A 16,643-nucleotide genomic window follows, 5' to 3' on the forward strand; every position below is an offset into this window, starting at 1 on the left:
TCCCAAAGAAAAAAAAAAAAAAAAAAAAAAAAAAAAAAAAAAAAGGACAGAACCATTATGGTTTAATTTGTTTCAATAATGATCAGTTATGGACCAACAGAAGAAAACACAAAAAACTTGGCCCAACTGTTGCTACTAGAAACCAGATCTTATATTTTGTTTTATAGATGGACCCTGGAGTCTTGCAATGTGCACCAGTTTTCAGAAAACAACAAATCAGCCCATCTTCCTGTGGGACATACTTTTGCAAACGTGGAGCCCTTTCCTTCTGATTCTATAGTGATGGTGTGGGTTCTCCTGGACAGGATTTGATCGATATCTTCCTCACAGAATTTGGAGCCTTCGTCTTCTTCATCCATTAGTGCACCATATGCCCCTTTTCGTAACAGGTCCTCTATCTCCTTCTTGGAAAGTTGTTGTACCTGCAGGAAAAAACATTTTATTAATGAAAACACTGCAGAAAGCAGCCACATGATGCAGAATTTGCAAATGCTGCACAACTAGTCTACTAAAACTGCAGTGACACTGCTGGCCATTTACCCCATTTGTGGCATTCTCTCTTCCACTCATTGACTGAAGAACTGCCTTATCCAGGCCAAGTTTCAGGCTAGCCTTATCAAACATTTCACGTTCGTAAGAGTTCCTTGTGATCAAGCGGTAAATTTTCACAGATTTACTTTGCCCAATCCGATGGCACCGTGCTTGGGCCTAAAAAAAGAAAAATGGCATCAAGAAATCTATTACTATTCTAGATTAGGTACAAGAGCTATGCAAATGTAGCATATAATTATTAGAATAAGCATTTCTACAGTCAAGTCTCATCAAGAACTAGGGACATCGGGACCTATAGTGTGCGTTATACAATTGGCAAAATACGTTTTTTTTCTCTGTTCTAGGCCCCATTGAGGGAACTTCCATTCACTTCCTTTCCTGTAGACACAAAAAAAATGAGGACAGTTGTCACTGGACCAAGTATCCCCTCTATTTCTGTTCTCATGAAGACTTTGTCAGTGTCACAGTGTCCACCAGAACAAATAGAAAGGGTCACTCTCCCCCAGTGCAGCTACAGACACTAATTAGAACCTGTAGAAGCAGAGAAACCGGCACTCCAATATAAACGTGGAAAGTCTTTTTTTTTAAGAGGTGCAACATATCACATAGATGCAACGACCGTTTCGGGGTCACGCAGGATCCCCTTCCTCAAGCAGTTTATATTGGAGTTCCGGTGTCTCTGCTTCTACTGATACATGACGGTTGCCATCCATTGATCACCATGCTATCCAAAATGAAAGAAAAAAAAAATGTGGCTTTAGATACACTTAAGGACTGTTGGGAGTAAAAGAGCAATAATTGAGCTATACAGGAACAACTAGCAATAATGAACATCACTGATGGACACATTCAAACACATTTTTCTGAACTGTGCGACTCTGAAATGCCTGGTATACGGAGAAAAGGGAGCACATTTTTCCACTGGCCAATCAGGGAGGATTTCTTAGCACATCCAACAGGCCCCCGCATTGAGAAGAAACAGACCTACCCACCATTTTGGATATACCGTGTACCATGTGTGGCCAACATAAGCATGTATTTTTCAACACAAGCTATAGGTTGAAGGAGATACTATATGTGTTAAACAATGAAAAAGAAACAAAGAAAAACCATAGGGAAATCAATTCAAAGAAGCCACTCTGCTAATGTGAACAGATTACCCAAGAAATACTTGATATCACTTCAGACTTATTTGCAAATGAATAAACACTTTACAAAGACTCTTAAAAGACTAAGAAAATGGCTAACAGTAAAGCAAAGCTGCTTACCTGAAGGTCATTCTGGGGGTTCCAGTCAGAATCAAAGATAATGCAAGTATCAGCAGCAGTTAAATTAATGCCCAGACCTCCTGCCCTTGTACACAGCAGGAACACAAACCTATCAGAATCTGGCTTGGAGAATCTGTCAATAGCAGCCTGGCGAAGGTTGCCTCTCACTCTGCCATCAATTCTCTCATATGGGTATCTGAAAATAAAAAAAAAGGGGTTATTATCTAGACCAGTACTTCAATTTATTCTATTTACTTAAGACAAACTCCAGCACTATCCTCCTTGAAAAGGTTGATGTATTTCAGCAGCAAACTTGTGAACAGAATGGCAATGAGGAGAGGATGCTCGAGTGCCTCATGTATGCCTGTTCAGCAGCTCTGCAGTCAGCTTATCCCTGCTGCTACAAGTCACATCTTGCCATTCCGAACAAATCCGGACTTCCTCTGGGATTTCATTTCCAATCAATAAAAGAAGCTGATGAGAAACAAAGATGAGGTCATATTTATTAATGTGTCCAAAAGATGTCTCTGGCCATTTCTCACTTGCACTGAAACAAAAAGGCTGATCATTTCACATCACAGGCACTGATGGGTTAACAATACACAAAAAGGAGTGTGGCAAAAACTGAGCAGTCAGGTGAAATGTCCAAATCCACAACAAATGAATGTATCTGGGGCAGATCTTTACAGGACTGCAGTGCTACTATTGCCTTTGTGGCTGGCACTGTGGTTGGCACACGCACTCACCTGCGTTGGATGAGGTAGTCTTCCAGAATGTCCAAGCAACGCACCATCTGGGAGAAGATGAGCACCCTGTGGCCACCAGCCTTCAGTTTTGGCAGCAGCTTGTCAATCAGAACTAGTTTGCCAGCGGCCTGGATCATAGCCTGGAGCGGAAAATCTGGAAGGTCACCGTTGTGCGCTTCCCTAAATTCTTCCAAAATTTTCTCTTCAGCACCTGCAGAGAGATTCATAAACTGTATGTAAATAGAAGGATTGTGTGTCCCAGACCTGCACATTTAAGGGCGGGGGGGTTCTCAGGAATACAACTACATTTAAAATACAGCAAAAGCAAGTTAATATGGCAAGGGACCAGCATAGGAATAGCTCCTCTGTACTGTCAGAAACCTTGAAAAGGACGCCAGCTGTTCATGGACACATGGGTTTTATGGGGGGGAAGTCTATTACTAAAAAGCCATTTAAAGCAGGAACCTGCAGTCACATAAAAAAATTGAGGGTAAATATATATGGTCATGTGTGCTTGCTATGCTTTATGCGAGCTCTGATGGGGATCAGAACAATAAATGATAAATCATTATAGTGCCCTTCAGATAGTCACCTTCCCATCCTGCAAACAGTCCAGTGCCATTTTTTAATAACACAGCATCCCTATTAGCATCCGAGGTACACTAATCTAAGCATTCATTATATAAAAAGTATTTGTCAAACATTACTACTATCTGCAGAAATACAACCACACAATTAATGCTGGTTGGCCCACACAGCAGCTATATTGGACTGTGATAGTAAAGTTGATTGTGTCCTACTTCAGTAGGAAGTTTACTGATTATTAAAATTAGTTCCCATTCCTTTACTGATCCTCAATCACTGGCATCGATAGTGGAAGTATTTTTTTTTACTGATTAGACACCAGTGGAGGAATTTCCACTGATATTCTGTGGCTGTGACACCAAGACAGACAGATGCATTGTCAAAAATGAAAACCTAGCAGAAAGTCTAGTCTTTTGGTTGCATATTTACCATCACTTCCAGTCTCTCTGAGAACCCCAATAAGGACAGCACACTAAAAACTCTTTACAAGCCTAAAAGAAACGTTTTGGCTGAAGTTGGGCTACTTTACTATTCCTTTCATCTCATGGCAAGCGCAGAACTCCGTTTAGACCCATAAGGATTCATTTAAACATGGTAATGTCTGTGTATCTATAAGTGATTGCATCTTAGAACATTCAGCATCTATACTGGACAGCTGATTTAAAAATGGGCACAGTGGTACAACTAAAAAACTTTGTTCACAAAAATATAGAAAAGTAAAAACATTAAAGCCCCGCATAAAATGGTTCTCTAGTATACGATTAGAATAACTGATCCTTAATCATTTGGAATATACTACAGCTCCCTTATATAAAAGGCAAACAAGAATGTTCATTGGTAAGGGAAGAATGATGATAGGTGAATAGTTACGACTCTGTAAGAGCTGTACTGCAACATTCACCCTTCTCTGCCAGCCAATGGCATTGTTGTGCTAACATATGACAACTAGCTTTGTCAAGACAAAATTAGCATACAAACATATCAAATGGAGCCATTATTTCTCTGCCAAGTGCAGCAAAGAGAAGGACACTTTAAATAGAGACACCAATTATGTCCCATGGAGTGCACTTGAAGTAGATCAGTAGTACGTGACTTGAATTCAATGTTTTTACATTTACAGTTCATACAGTCGAAGCTTCTTTAAGCAGTAGCAATTGGTTAACCCTTCTGCGACATGCAGACCACTCAGCATGTCGCTGTAAACGGACCGCACAGAGCAACATTCCCATGCAAAGCAAGTGCATCGGTGTGCTCACTAATTGACTGATAACTCTTCAAAGTGGATGTGACGAGAATTAGTTGGATAGAGCTTTGACAAATGAGACACACTACGGTAAAAGGCATATCAGAAACGCTTAAGGCGAGGGCTCACAGTCCAAGGGCAGAAAATGTAAGCAGGGCCCAGAGGAAAGAGCAAGCCAGCATACAACATCCAAACAGACGGCACACGCGGCTCCTGACTGAGTCAGCAGCACGGGGCCCGGGGCAAACTGCCCAGGATGAAATCCACCCCCACAAGTGACAGCCTTGTCTAAAAATGTTATTGTGAGTGAGAGTCATAGCCTGGGGGAAAAGGAAATAGGGGGCTGGAGGACGCTGCACATCAATCACCGCAGGTTACCAGGTTGTAATTAAATATAATTTGCAAACAGCTTTATGAGGGGGTTAGGTGGAAATGCAGATGTACTATTAAAGGGGCAGTCACAGATTTCTTACTGACTGCAAATGGCTGTACAGGTATTTCGCTCTGAGCTCTCTTTACATTTTGTTACTAGAGAACTGAACTGTGTTTGAGGGCACATACTGCATATATAAGTCTTCGTGTTTTTCATCTGAATAGGACTTGACATAGGAGCAAAGAGAAACAAAGAGGAAAGAAAAATCAAACTTCACTTGAATCTGATTGAACAACACCTATCTGGCTGTGACAGACATCTCTTCTTCCATCCAGAAAAACACAATGGTCTATAAACTAGGACGTTTAGTCCCACTGTAAGCTGGCCAATACGTGGTTAGAACGTCGACCAATTCACAGGAAACTCTTACAGTGTGTGGCTCTGCTGGCTCAACAAAAGTCGATTACTCAAAGGACTTTGGTTGAAGGGGCTGGGCTGAAAACTTGCAGCCACAGCAGCGGGAGGATTCCACCATTCACGTTGTTCAATGTGGGTGGAGGAATCTGTTCGGTTTAAAAAGAACATCCATAAGCAACAATATTTCATATGTAATATAAAAGCATAGAATCTTCTGGAACCAGGGAACCCAGACAGGACGTTTCAGGTCTAATCTTATGATTAGGAGCAGACAAATCAACACAGAGGTTAATAGATGGGAGCATCACCCGAGCAGAGCCACCCGGACCAGACAAGCCAATAAATATTTCCACCACTTAGAACCAAGCAGTACATCATGCTGCAGATAAAGCATACACATAGAAGAACCGGTCAACGGTGGTATTGTCTCTAGATTGCCACTGCAGTTTTTACAGTAGGTTTCTTTTTAAAAGTAAACCCCTGGTTGATCAGATTCCCAAATAACAGTCCGAGGTTTCAGAGTTTGAAGAATTGGGGTACCCAATGCCAGGTTCAGTTATTGACTTTATGGGTTTTTTTTTAAAACAACTTCTACTTCTTGTAGGTGATTATTGGGGTGATCTGAAGGCTCTAGAATAGCCTGTCTCAAACAATCTCCTTGGATCACCATGAATGAAACCTTGAAATAATATTCAGGCCTCAGGGAACTTCTGCTAAAAAAGTTATAGCTACAGCTTATGGAACATTACCGTAATCCGTAAACTAATAAGAATAAACAATAAAATAAAGAATGTGACATACCTAGTATATGAAATTATCTGTTCTCCTTACATGGTGGTCAGTGGAGAAGTGCCCCTTACATTTAGGCTAGGTTCATACCTAGGCAAAACCTCAAAGCACAGCAACCGTGCACGGTTCTGCGCGGATTGCAGCCCGATCAGGAGTCGCCAAGGTGTGAACCAATCGCGCTGTGGATGCCATTTTCTAATGGCTCCCCAGTCGCGCTGGGTGGATTGCGCGGGATTTCGCTAATGCAGCCGCTCTTCGTGTGTCGCAAAAAAAAAATGTGCGTGTACCTTTTTTTCTGCGATTGCTACTCGGATGTCACCCCATTGAAATAAATGGGGCCAGGCGGCAATCGTTGCCTGCATTGTGTAGGAGCCCGCGATCCCGGGACGCGCAGACCGTGTGTCGGGCGGTGCAGTGCAGGTGTGAACCTAGCCTAAGTGTCACTTTACACTGGTGGTCAGCAGTACAAGTGCACCCTTACAGATATCGAAAAGATCATCAGTGTTAGAAGGCACCATTAGTGATCAATCTAAAGCCTTCTTAACCACCTCTCGTGGAACCATGGCTGAGAAAGGCTGATCTGAGGGTTTGGCATTTGAGCCAGACTTTCAGGTAGCCTGGGTGATCTTAATCATACAAATGATGAGTCATGTATGATCATACAGGTGATGTGGTCCTTGTTTTATGACCACATCTACAAATCATGGCTGTTTTATGTCTGGATATCGACTGCCCACAAAAAGCCTTTTAGCTACATACACTGGGCTATTAGCAAATTACATTAGAAAAAAAAAAAATAGATTTGGTGCAATAACAGTCCCCCTATGTGTGGGCAGCTTAATGTCAAAAACTGGCGATCCTAATGTTAACATGTTCACAATAGTCATTTTGCCAATAACTACAAATATCATAGGAAACATTTTGACTTTGCTGAGAATGTTCAGCTTTGCATTCGCATTGTGCATCAAAGTCAAATTCAATAGCATTAAAGTGGTGCTTAGTCAGCTAAAGCAGGAATTAATGAGCCTGTCTATACACATTCATCTTTTATTAGCAGCATCAAAAAACCTAACTGCTGAAGAACCACCAGGAGCAAGGAAAAAAGTCACTGGTTGGAAAGTGCTATTTGGGGAAAGAGGATTTGTAACAGTCAAGCAGTGTGAAATCTTACTTAGTAAAACGTATCCAAGTGGTGTAAAATCGTAATGAGAGAATGCGTGATAAAAATTCTCTTACAATGGTCATTGGCTAGAGCGGGAGTCGTATCTCTTACAAGTCCGTATTCAGTTTCTCCCCCTTCTCAAAAACCACAAAGAATACACAACAGGGCTGTAAAAAAGAATTCACAACTTAACTGCTACTTCAATCAGCTGCCAACAAAGAGGTTGCTTTTAAACTATAGTCCATAACCCCTTATATAATGTTTAAAGCGGAACTCAAGCCTAAATTTTTAGATGGGTAAATGCAGCATAAAGTCACGGCCATATTTATAAGGTAATAACTGGGACTGCAAAGTCAACTGTGTGCACCAAATGCCTTATATCCCTTCTGGCTATTGAGAAATCTGTTTAAACAAAAAAAACTTTTTGTGCCTGGAGTTCAGCTTTAAAAGACAACAAAAATTATCTTTTCTAAACGACTAATACCGTCAATCCACCATGTGATGGAGATGAAAAAAAAGGTAGACATGCTTCAAGTCCAGCCTGTGTGACAACGTTGACTGTCTCCATAGATACCCAAAGCAGAAAAATGCTGAAGTTCATAAGAGCGAAACATAGCCACAGACAAATAAAATAAATCCAGAGTATCCATATTGGACATGAAGGACTGCAGCTGCACCTAGACAAAAATCTAAGTCATCTTGGAGACCACCAATTTTACATTCAAAGCTGTAGAGGGCTCAGATGAACCAAACTGTACCAGGCACCAGAGCAGTGTAAACACACGTGTCTACTGTACACTTTGTACTTCCAGTTATGAAAACGGACAACCACCCACCAGGCTCAACTGGTCAAAAAAAGGCACCAACATGATCTAATAAGCCTCAACCACAGACACTGCCCAAATGATCCTAAACTGGTGGCTTGGAAGGTTAAATAGCTTCTATGTTATACTTCCAAAAGGCATGAATCAAGGTATAGACATTTTTTTAAATGTTTTTATTTATTGGAAAATTTCACAACAATTTAGAAAGCATAAAGAGCCTTTAAATTCTAGATTAGGACCATTTTGAAAGTTCAATTTTACACTTAGTACAGACTATTCCTACTTCTTACATTCGGAAATTGTTCATGAGGTGAAACGTGTGAGGCTCTTGTTTTACCCAATTGGTACAGAGATGAAGACATTGAAGGCTAAACATCTATAAGACTTTGATAACACCGCCATTCATGCTTATCAAATTCCTCCACACATTTCTTTTCCTAGGGCCTTATAGCAAAAAGATACTGCGCTGCCTTGAAGCAAACAGATTGAATCCAGTAGTGGAAAATAGCATTTGCAGAATGAAAATGGATTATCTTCACTTGCTATAGCGAGCTATAGGCAGTTATATGGACCAATGTGAAGCTCTCTAGACAAAACCAGTGACAACAACAGCTATCTGCTTGATCCATTACATGCTGCTGAACCCACTGTATGGGGATAGGTGCCTTGTGTAATTTCCCAATAGAAGGAAATAGAGGAGACAATCCCGTAAAAAAAACATTAAAACCTTACAGTGAAACAGTTATATAAGGTAAATGTGACTTACCATTAATAAGGTAAGGATGATTGCAGCATTTTCTCAACTCCATCATAGTGTTAAGAAGGTTGGGAACATTTGCATGGCCAACACCACCTCCTTTGGAAAGGAATGTAAAATTCTTCTCCAAGATGGCTCTGTAATATTTCTTCTGGATATTTGTCAGCTCTACTTCTATAATGGTTTCTTCCTTTGGGGCCAAATTCTTCTCTACATCTTCCTTAAGACGTCTTAACATCATCGGTTTCAGTATACCTTGAAGCTTTTGTACCTATAACAAAATAACCCAACATCAGATGTCTTTCGTTTTAAGAATGTTGGTGCAAAACACCAAAGCAACGGTGTAATCCTACTGAGCTTGACAGTTCCATAAGCAAATGCTTTCCTAGGAAGTCTGAAATTGGCTCTGCAGTAGAAACAGTTAGATTTCTCCTACCTGTTCTTCAGTTTTTAGATCGCCAAACTCTTGCATGAAATTGCTCTCTGACGGGAAGCGTTCAGGCTCCAAGAAGTTCAGCAGACTGAAAAGCTCCTCCACAGTGTTTTGCAAAGGGGTCCCTGTTAGCAGCACTTTGTGTTCCTGAAAGTAATGAGAACTAAGAATGAGACCAGAAGAGCCAACCGCTACTTTTCGACAAGCGTAGAAACTCCAACTTTAAAGAATTAGTTGATAGACAAACCCTATTGCACAGCTTCAGTTTGATTGAAAACTGATATGAAGTTGGTCAGACTCTTAGCACAAAGGTTTAAAATCCTTTATATTAAGAGAATACCAGCACAACTCTGTCAGAAGCTGAACAAATGAGTTACAATTCTTGGTCTTGGTGAAGAAACAATATTCTACCCCCATCCCATCTACTTAAATTATATGCACATCAAAGTACACAAAAAACAAAGGACTGGCACATCTTAAGTAGAAAATGGAATGTCATCAAGAATAAGCAAGAAAGATAGTATAAAACAAATAAACTAAAAGACAAGGAATGTGCACACCTACCTGATTTTAAATAAAATATCCATATAAATGAGAATTTTGAATATTACAAATTTGTTTATCCTTGGCACAGTTATTAACTTCTGCACTGGCCAGGCTGGTAATTTAAGCCATGTAGGAGAAGTTGTCTATATCACAATACTAAATCCAATACAGTAAAAAAGGGTGATCCCTTATTGTTTTACAGCAGCCCCAAAGTCACATTGTGTTCTAGGGTAGGAAAATGATAGATCCAAGAGTGGGATCTGAGTCTTCTATGCAAAGGATTAGCGTTATTACAGTTTATATGATCGAACAGCGATTTAAATGCAATTTGACATAGATGACCATAATTATCCAGCATATTAGAATTTTATTCTGCATCATGTCACTAAATATCAGTGAAAAAACCCAAAGGGAGTCCCTGTTAAAGTCATAGTTACTTGTTTTGTTCAAGCCAAAGTATCTCCCTTATCCACAAAGGAGTTAAAGTGAGTAAGAGACTCGTATCGCAGTATCAGTCACCCTACATCTTTTACAGTCATGTATTAGCCATAGCTGCCTGCAGGAGGAAGCCGCAATTCAGCAGCTGGACAGCCACAGGTTGTGCAGACGCCTCTTCTACAGCCGGCAGCCAATCCAAACCCATAAGTACAGGGTATAGAAAACGTATCCCTTCTCATTTCTAATTCTTGTACAACAGATGCTGATTCCAACTTTAGCCTCAGAGTCTGGCTGTGCTGATTCAGCAGTCACACGTGGCACCGCCTGTCCTCACTCACAAGATGCTCTTGTCTAAATGACGGATGCAGCAGAAAGACCATGTACGGAGGTGTTCCCATGAATACAAATAACAGTTCTGATGCGCAGCAAGAAAATTGAGAAATTATGAATATATATATGACCAGCCTGCATCACAGAGACAGGCTACAGGGAACATGTCATTAGAAAAACCAGGATAATCATAGCAGCCTTGCAGCAGACACCACAAGGTTTTAGAACTCCAATCTTTTGTTGGAATTTTTGTCCCAGGAATTGCAGTATACATTTAAAATCATCATCTCTAACCTCTGGCAGACAGCCCCTCATACCCCTTCCCTCTTGAAAACCCCCAATAAAAATACCTCAAAAGGTCACCAAAGTGTCCACAATGCAATTCAGGATGTAGGGATGGGGGAGTCCAAGTTCCAATTTGAAGCAAAGCTGGCACCTGTATACTGCGTGTATTCCTATAGGCATACACAAGGGCATCTTGGACAAGCCAAAGCCTAATTCTGTCAAAGCTCTGGTCTATACCACAACCCTGTGCTACCTGCTATAGCCTAGCTATGATGCTTTCTTTTGGTTTCCCTTAAACCCATCATAAATCAGCATTCTGCATTTCAGTGATTAAAATAAAAGTGGATACCCAAATGAGTTATGCATTTTTTGTCCTTTGCACAGTGTTACTAAAACGAGTGATAAAACTCACCAAATCCATCATCTTTAGCCCTTCCAAGAGCTTACAGTTTCTGTTCTTCAGCCGGTGAGCCTCATCAATAATCACACATCGCCAGTGGATGTTTCTGAGCTCAGGGCAGTCTGTCAGAATCATTTCAAATGTCGTAATGATGGCATGGAACCGGTAGGCACCCTTTATTGCTTTGCCCTTAAAATAGGAAGGAAAAAAAAAAGATCAGTTGGCATACAAACAAGGTGGAAGGACCACATGTCTATGTTAATAATTCACCAGTATACAACGTGTGGGTTCAGGATTTGTGCATATTCTGCCATTTCAGCTTTCATCTGTTCATACGCTTAATAAAGGCCTTAGAGTTTGGAACGCTTGCGTTACATTTTTTTAAGCCACTAAAAGGTATAATTCTGACAATACTCCTTGTCCTTTTTGTTTTATTTATGTTTAATAACAGGAGGATGTCATACAATGTTTAGTTATCCTCAGACCGAAAACTGAGAAAACTACAGGCTGTGAACACAAGCTAAACATACGGAAAATATATCTTCTAGGAAGCAGCTGTCCTAAAAATATATCAGACGAAGGCATTCATTTACTACACTCAACCATCACAGGCCTGTATCGTCTTATTATAGCTGGATTCCAAAGGAGACAATATACAACTACTGTTTAGTCAGGGAACACCAATAAATGGTTGGCTGTATCACTTGACTTTTCCTTGCGATCACATAACATGTAAGAGGGGGTGGGATCATTCTGACACAAACTAGAGAATATCAGCACCCCAAGTGTGAAAATGAAGTTGAATCTTTTATTTAAAGCACCATAACAGTAACATGTCAAGGAATACAAGGACAAATACAAGGACACTAAGCAATGGTTGGAAAATCAACAATGAAAACAAGTGGCCAAAAGTGGTACTAAAAACGACTACAGACATCAAAGACATCATGGCTTCTTAGCTGAGGTGGGCTACAACATACATGATTGGGGCACCCCAAAGATATATCTGTTTAATTCTATGAATAAGCGTAGAATATCCAAAACTTAAAAACAAGACTTTGAAAATATTAAAAGACATCGAAACTTACCGTGATTTAAACATGTATGTACATAAGAACGTGCAAATGTACTTAATACATACTAACGATTAAAGTGAATGCAAACCTTAAAAATGAGCTTATTATTTGCTCCCTTTTGGTCTGTTAAATATAACTTTGAAATAATTTGGTTATATCTGTTCACTGACCTTGCAAGCAGCGCTACACTAAAATCCCAAGGGGGAAGGGGGTTTGATCTGTAGTCCTGTCCTGGGGGACACACACTCTCCTCCATAGAGTGAGCAGGAGAACACTAGGACAGGATATGTATTACTGGGAGGACAGGTAAAAATAAACGGACCAAGTCTGGGGAAAGAAAACAAATGCAGCGTCCACCACTAATGACTTGTGAGCTAAAACAGATTACATTTTTGGTCTTGGGTTTAGATATGTTTTAATGGTTTTGCTCTTTCAAGTCTACTACTTGGAATGACGTAAATAGTCAATATAATAAACAGTTGTTTGACTGGAATGCTGACCACACGAATATACAGATACCGATGAGAAGAATCCTATATAACTAGGAAAGCATGGAACAGCAATGTGAGCCACAAACAGAAACTGACCCTTGAACAATTTTTGCTCAGCTGAATGTTTCAAGGTATTTGGGCAGCACATAAAACCTACCTGTGAATCTTTAAAGTACATTTCATAGAGCTGTATGGTTTTCCTGCTTGCTTGGCTGCCATGGTAAACTATAACATTCAATTCTGTCCATGTGCGGAATTCTCTCTCCCAGTTAGGGATCGTTGACAGTGGAGCAATGACCAAGAATGGACCATGAATGCCCTTTAGGAAGATCTCATACAGGAAGGTAATTGACTGGATCGTCTTGCCCAAACCCATTTCATCTGCCAAAATGCAGTTTCGCCTAAAAAAAAAAAAAAAGAAGCTGATTCTAGCATTGGTAATCTGTTTGAACTGACTCTACATAAGTTCTTAAGTGCAGCAATAACAAGCAGATGCAAAGTACCATGAAAGGAGCACATTCCATTATTTGCAGTTTGCGGATATGTAACACACTTTTCTTTACACCAGCAAAACATGAGCCATTTGTACAAAACTTTAAACAATTTTTCTATCCTTTGTTTTGGTTTTTTTAACGGCATAGAGTACAATGTGTCTGTGACAAACTGTTCACAAGCCAATCGTATTCAACTACATATCCCATGATGCTCAGACGCTATGCAATACAGACAAACATTCCAAATAAAAAAGCCGCCCATTTCCAGGAACCACTCACACAGCATGTATCTTGTGTGTCATTTAATAATCGCATGGTGTTAGATGGTAAACTTTTAGCCTGGAAAGTATGCATCATCAGCAGCTGTGCAGTGTACATGTAACTTGTGAGTGTAAATCCAGCTATGATGTAGTGCTGCTATGATTCAGAGTTTCTGTGCCAAGCAGAACGTTCTCATCACATGTTTACAGGCCGGGGATTCCGAACGAGAACAGGAGCCCAGCTGTCTCGCAGAACCATGTGGAAGACTTCAAATTGTAATTTCCCAAAATGGGTATAGATTTCCGCTATGCCTCTGAAATGGCAATGGAATGCATATAACTTCGCTCATTAAAAAAAAAAAAAAAAAAAAAACTTCACAAAAAAACAAAATCTGATATTTCCCAAGTGGTGCGTGTGCAAAATGTGAATCTGGTGCAATTCTTTCCATATCACAGAACTGAACTCCAGCCTTACCTTCAAGTCTTGCATTGTTGTACAGACTCGCTCCTATACTGAGCTCCTCACATAGTGCATTACCACCTGCAGCAAGTCATATTGACATTGCCGCACTTCCAGTATAAAAGGCAGCCAGCATGATCAAGTTTTTCCTCCCCAGCATGATTGCCCCAGACTTGCCCCTTTCATTCATTGGATTTCAGTTCTCAAACATGGAGGCTCAGAATCACATGAAGTTGTTACCTAGGGAGGTCATCATGCAGACACGCACTCCTCCACATTGACATGCACCCATCAAGGCATTTTGATATTTACATAACGCCTCCTGAGAGCCAGCCCACTGCTTGTCATCATGGACTCTGCATGGTCCAGAGGCTTTCTGAATATGATTTTGGTGTGTTGGTGACTTACTCTATGGAGTACTGAGGCAGGGTGTTGTGACATTTTCAGAAATCTATGTATAGCACTGAGTGGCGTCACAAGGGGGGTGCGGCCCGCACCCGGGTGACACCATTGGAGGGGTGACACCAAAATGACTTAGTCATTTTGGTGTCACCCCCCTCTGAAAAGTCGGGCTCTCGGTCATGGACCGAACGCCCGACAGTATCAGGAGAGAGGAGGGGACCCGACGGCATACCATATCGCGCCGGGTGGCTGTCTCCTCCTTTCTCTGCCGGCGTCCATCACCAAGATGGCCGCCGACAGGTATCAGAATACTTCGGCATGTGCGCAATGACGTCATCGCGCACACGCGTGGGTGACGTCTCTGCGGGGTGACACTCGGGACACCGCTCCGGGTGTCACCCAGCCTCGGGACGCCCCTGATAGCACCCTACCCCCCCAACCTTGATCTGCCTGCACTGCAAAGAGACCCAGTGATGACATCAATGGGTCAATAAATCAGGTATGCAATGAAAGCAGAAAGTTTTTATTCAAAAATGCCATTAGCAATTTGATAATGCTACAAGGGAGGAACCACATAGGGAATGTTATATGCAGATTTAACTTCAGTTTTAACAAGTCTGAACCAGGAACAAAAACTCTACTTTTACACTGCAGTTGCTGCTCTGAGTAAATTGTCAAACAGCATGCAGAAGTGAGGATGATAGGATGAGGGACCTAGTTTATGCAAGTGTCAGATCATGCATTAGCTGCTCTTTCATTGCAGACATTTAAAAAAAAGGAATATAAAAATTGTCTTTACTCTTGCTGCTGCTCTCTATGGTTTTCAAAATATGTCAATTCTAAATGGAGTAGGCAGAATGTCTGCAGCAGACACATGCCATGTCTACTAAATGCTTTTTAGATTCAACTAAAATCTACAGGATGCAAGGCAGCCAAATAGGGTTTTTCCAAATTTTTTATGGGGTATAAACCTCAATCCTAAGATGCCAATAAAATGTGTAAGGTTAAACTCTGCCTTGAAACAAAGCCATTAAAGTTTACTAAGGCTACTGCTAGGAGAGTAGGAAAAAAATACTTACGTGTTGTACCAATTGAACAGCAGCCAATTCACTCCTTCCAACTGGTATTCCCTGAGACTGTTATTGTTTTTATACTCCCTGGAACTCTCCGATTTCTTCCACTCGTCGGCAGGAGGTCGCTCCTGTTTCAAATGCAGTAAATCCCATTAGTGGTTTTCCGAAAGAACATATAACTGAGCTATTTTCAAATAAAAACACTGCTTGGCTGTGCCAATTCTTACCACGCGCTCTGTTTCTGGCTCTCTGCTCTGGAGTTTCTCAAATTCTTCGATCTTTGCTGGATCCAAGTCCTGTTTCAGCTCCCATGTACTGTCTTCATAGGGGAGGGAGCACCACTTCACCAAATAATGAGTCACGGGCTATAAAGAACAGTGTCAAAATATTACAACTGACAACTCATTGCATTCTGAAGCACTGGGACAAATGTATGCTTATAAACAGTGAAAGGGAAGAGAAAAGCCAGACTTGCGGGTTTATATACAGCCCTCCAAGATTAGACAAAAACTATTGACTGGCATATTTATCTTATTCATTCATACTGCAACCACATAACTACACTATTTAACCCAAGAATTTGGGCAGTAATGAAACACATATGCTGCTGCCAAGCTCCAAGAACCAGAGAATTAACCTATCAAAAGTGTGCCCATACCAGGCACAGGATGGATTGGCAATGCTTAACATAATATGACACAGATCAGTAATGACATTCGTAGGGCTCCTGGGGAAAGTTGCACTTCTCCAGTACCATACAGTGTATGGGGCACCAACCAAGAGTCAAGGAGGATGGCTAAAAGCAGAAATCAGATGTGGGGAGGGGTACAGGTATTTGAGTAAATGGTACAAATGAGTTGGATGAAAGGTCCACCATAGCACATGAAGCCAATGAGCATGCAAAAAAAATAAAAAAAAAGGACCAGTTTAGATGGGCTTATGTTCCCTGTCTTCCATAGACATTATCTAAGATGAGAACGGTCTTGTGCTACCCATAGCAACTAATCTTATATTGCTCAAGTACCATAGAGGATAGTTTAAGGGAGCATATTACAGCTTGTTAAGTGCAACAATAGCCAGCCAAGTTTTTTTTTGTCCTCAATTTTAAAAAATTAACCAGTTGACAGAAAAAGGAGACCTACAGCAGCCAATCAAATGTTTTATTTGGTAGTCTAAAAATCGGTATGCTATGGCCATCAGAACATAGTGTGTAAGATAATGTCCCCGAGGCTTAGCCGT

The 16,643-nt window shown here is 40.9% G+C and overlaps 1 protein-coding gene across 1 annotated transcript in view; it reads right to left on the minus strand.

Annotated features, from left to right (window-relative positions):
* The window catches only part of CHD7 (chromodomain helicase DNA binding protein 7), a 142,820-nt gene that overhangs the window by 24,238 nt on the left and 101,939 nt on the right, over window positions 1-16,643 (minus strand). The window contains exons 11-20 of the mRNA XM_018561816.1: window positions 15,632-15,769; window positions 15,411-15,532; window positions 12,873-13,116; window positions 11,161-11,337; window positions 9,153-9,296; window positions 8,726-8,987; window positions 2,567-2,777; window positions 1,821-2,016; window positions 541-708; window positions 243-422 (exon numbers count right to left, since the gene is read on the minus strand). Of these exons, the coding sequence (XP_018417318.1) occupies window positions 243-422; window positions 541-708; window positions 1,821-2,016; window positions 2,567-2,777; window positions 8,726-8,987; window positions 9,153-9,296; window positions 11,161-11,337; window positions 12,873-13,116; window positions 15,411-15,532; window positions 15,632-15,769 (1,842 nt within the window). The remainder of the gene's footprint in view (window positions 1-242; window positions 423-540; window positions 709-1,820; window positions 2,017-2,566; window positions 2,778-8,725; window positions 8,988-9,152; window positions 9,297-11,160; window positions 11,338-12,872; window positions 13,117-15,410; window positions 15,533-15,631; window positions 15,770-16,643) is intronic.

Source organism: Nanorana parkeri, unplaced genomic scaffold (assembly GCF_000935625.1).
Source record: "Nanorana parkeri isolate BGI_ZX_2015 unplaced genomic scaffold, ASM93562v1 scaffold546, whole genome shotgun sequence".
Lineage (NCBI taxonomy): Eukaryota > Metazoa > Chordata > Amphibia > Anura > Dicroglossidae > Nanorana > Nanorana parkeri.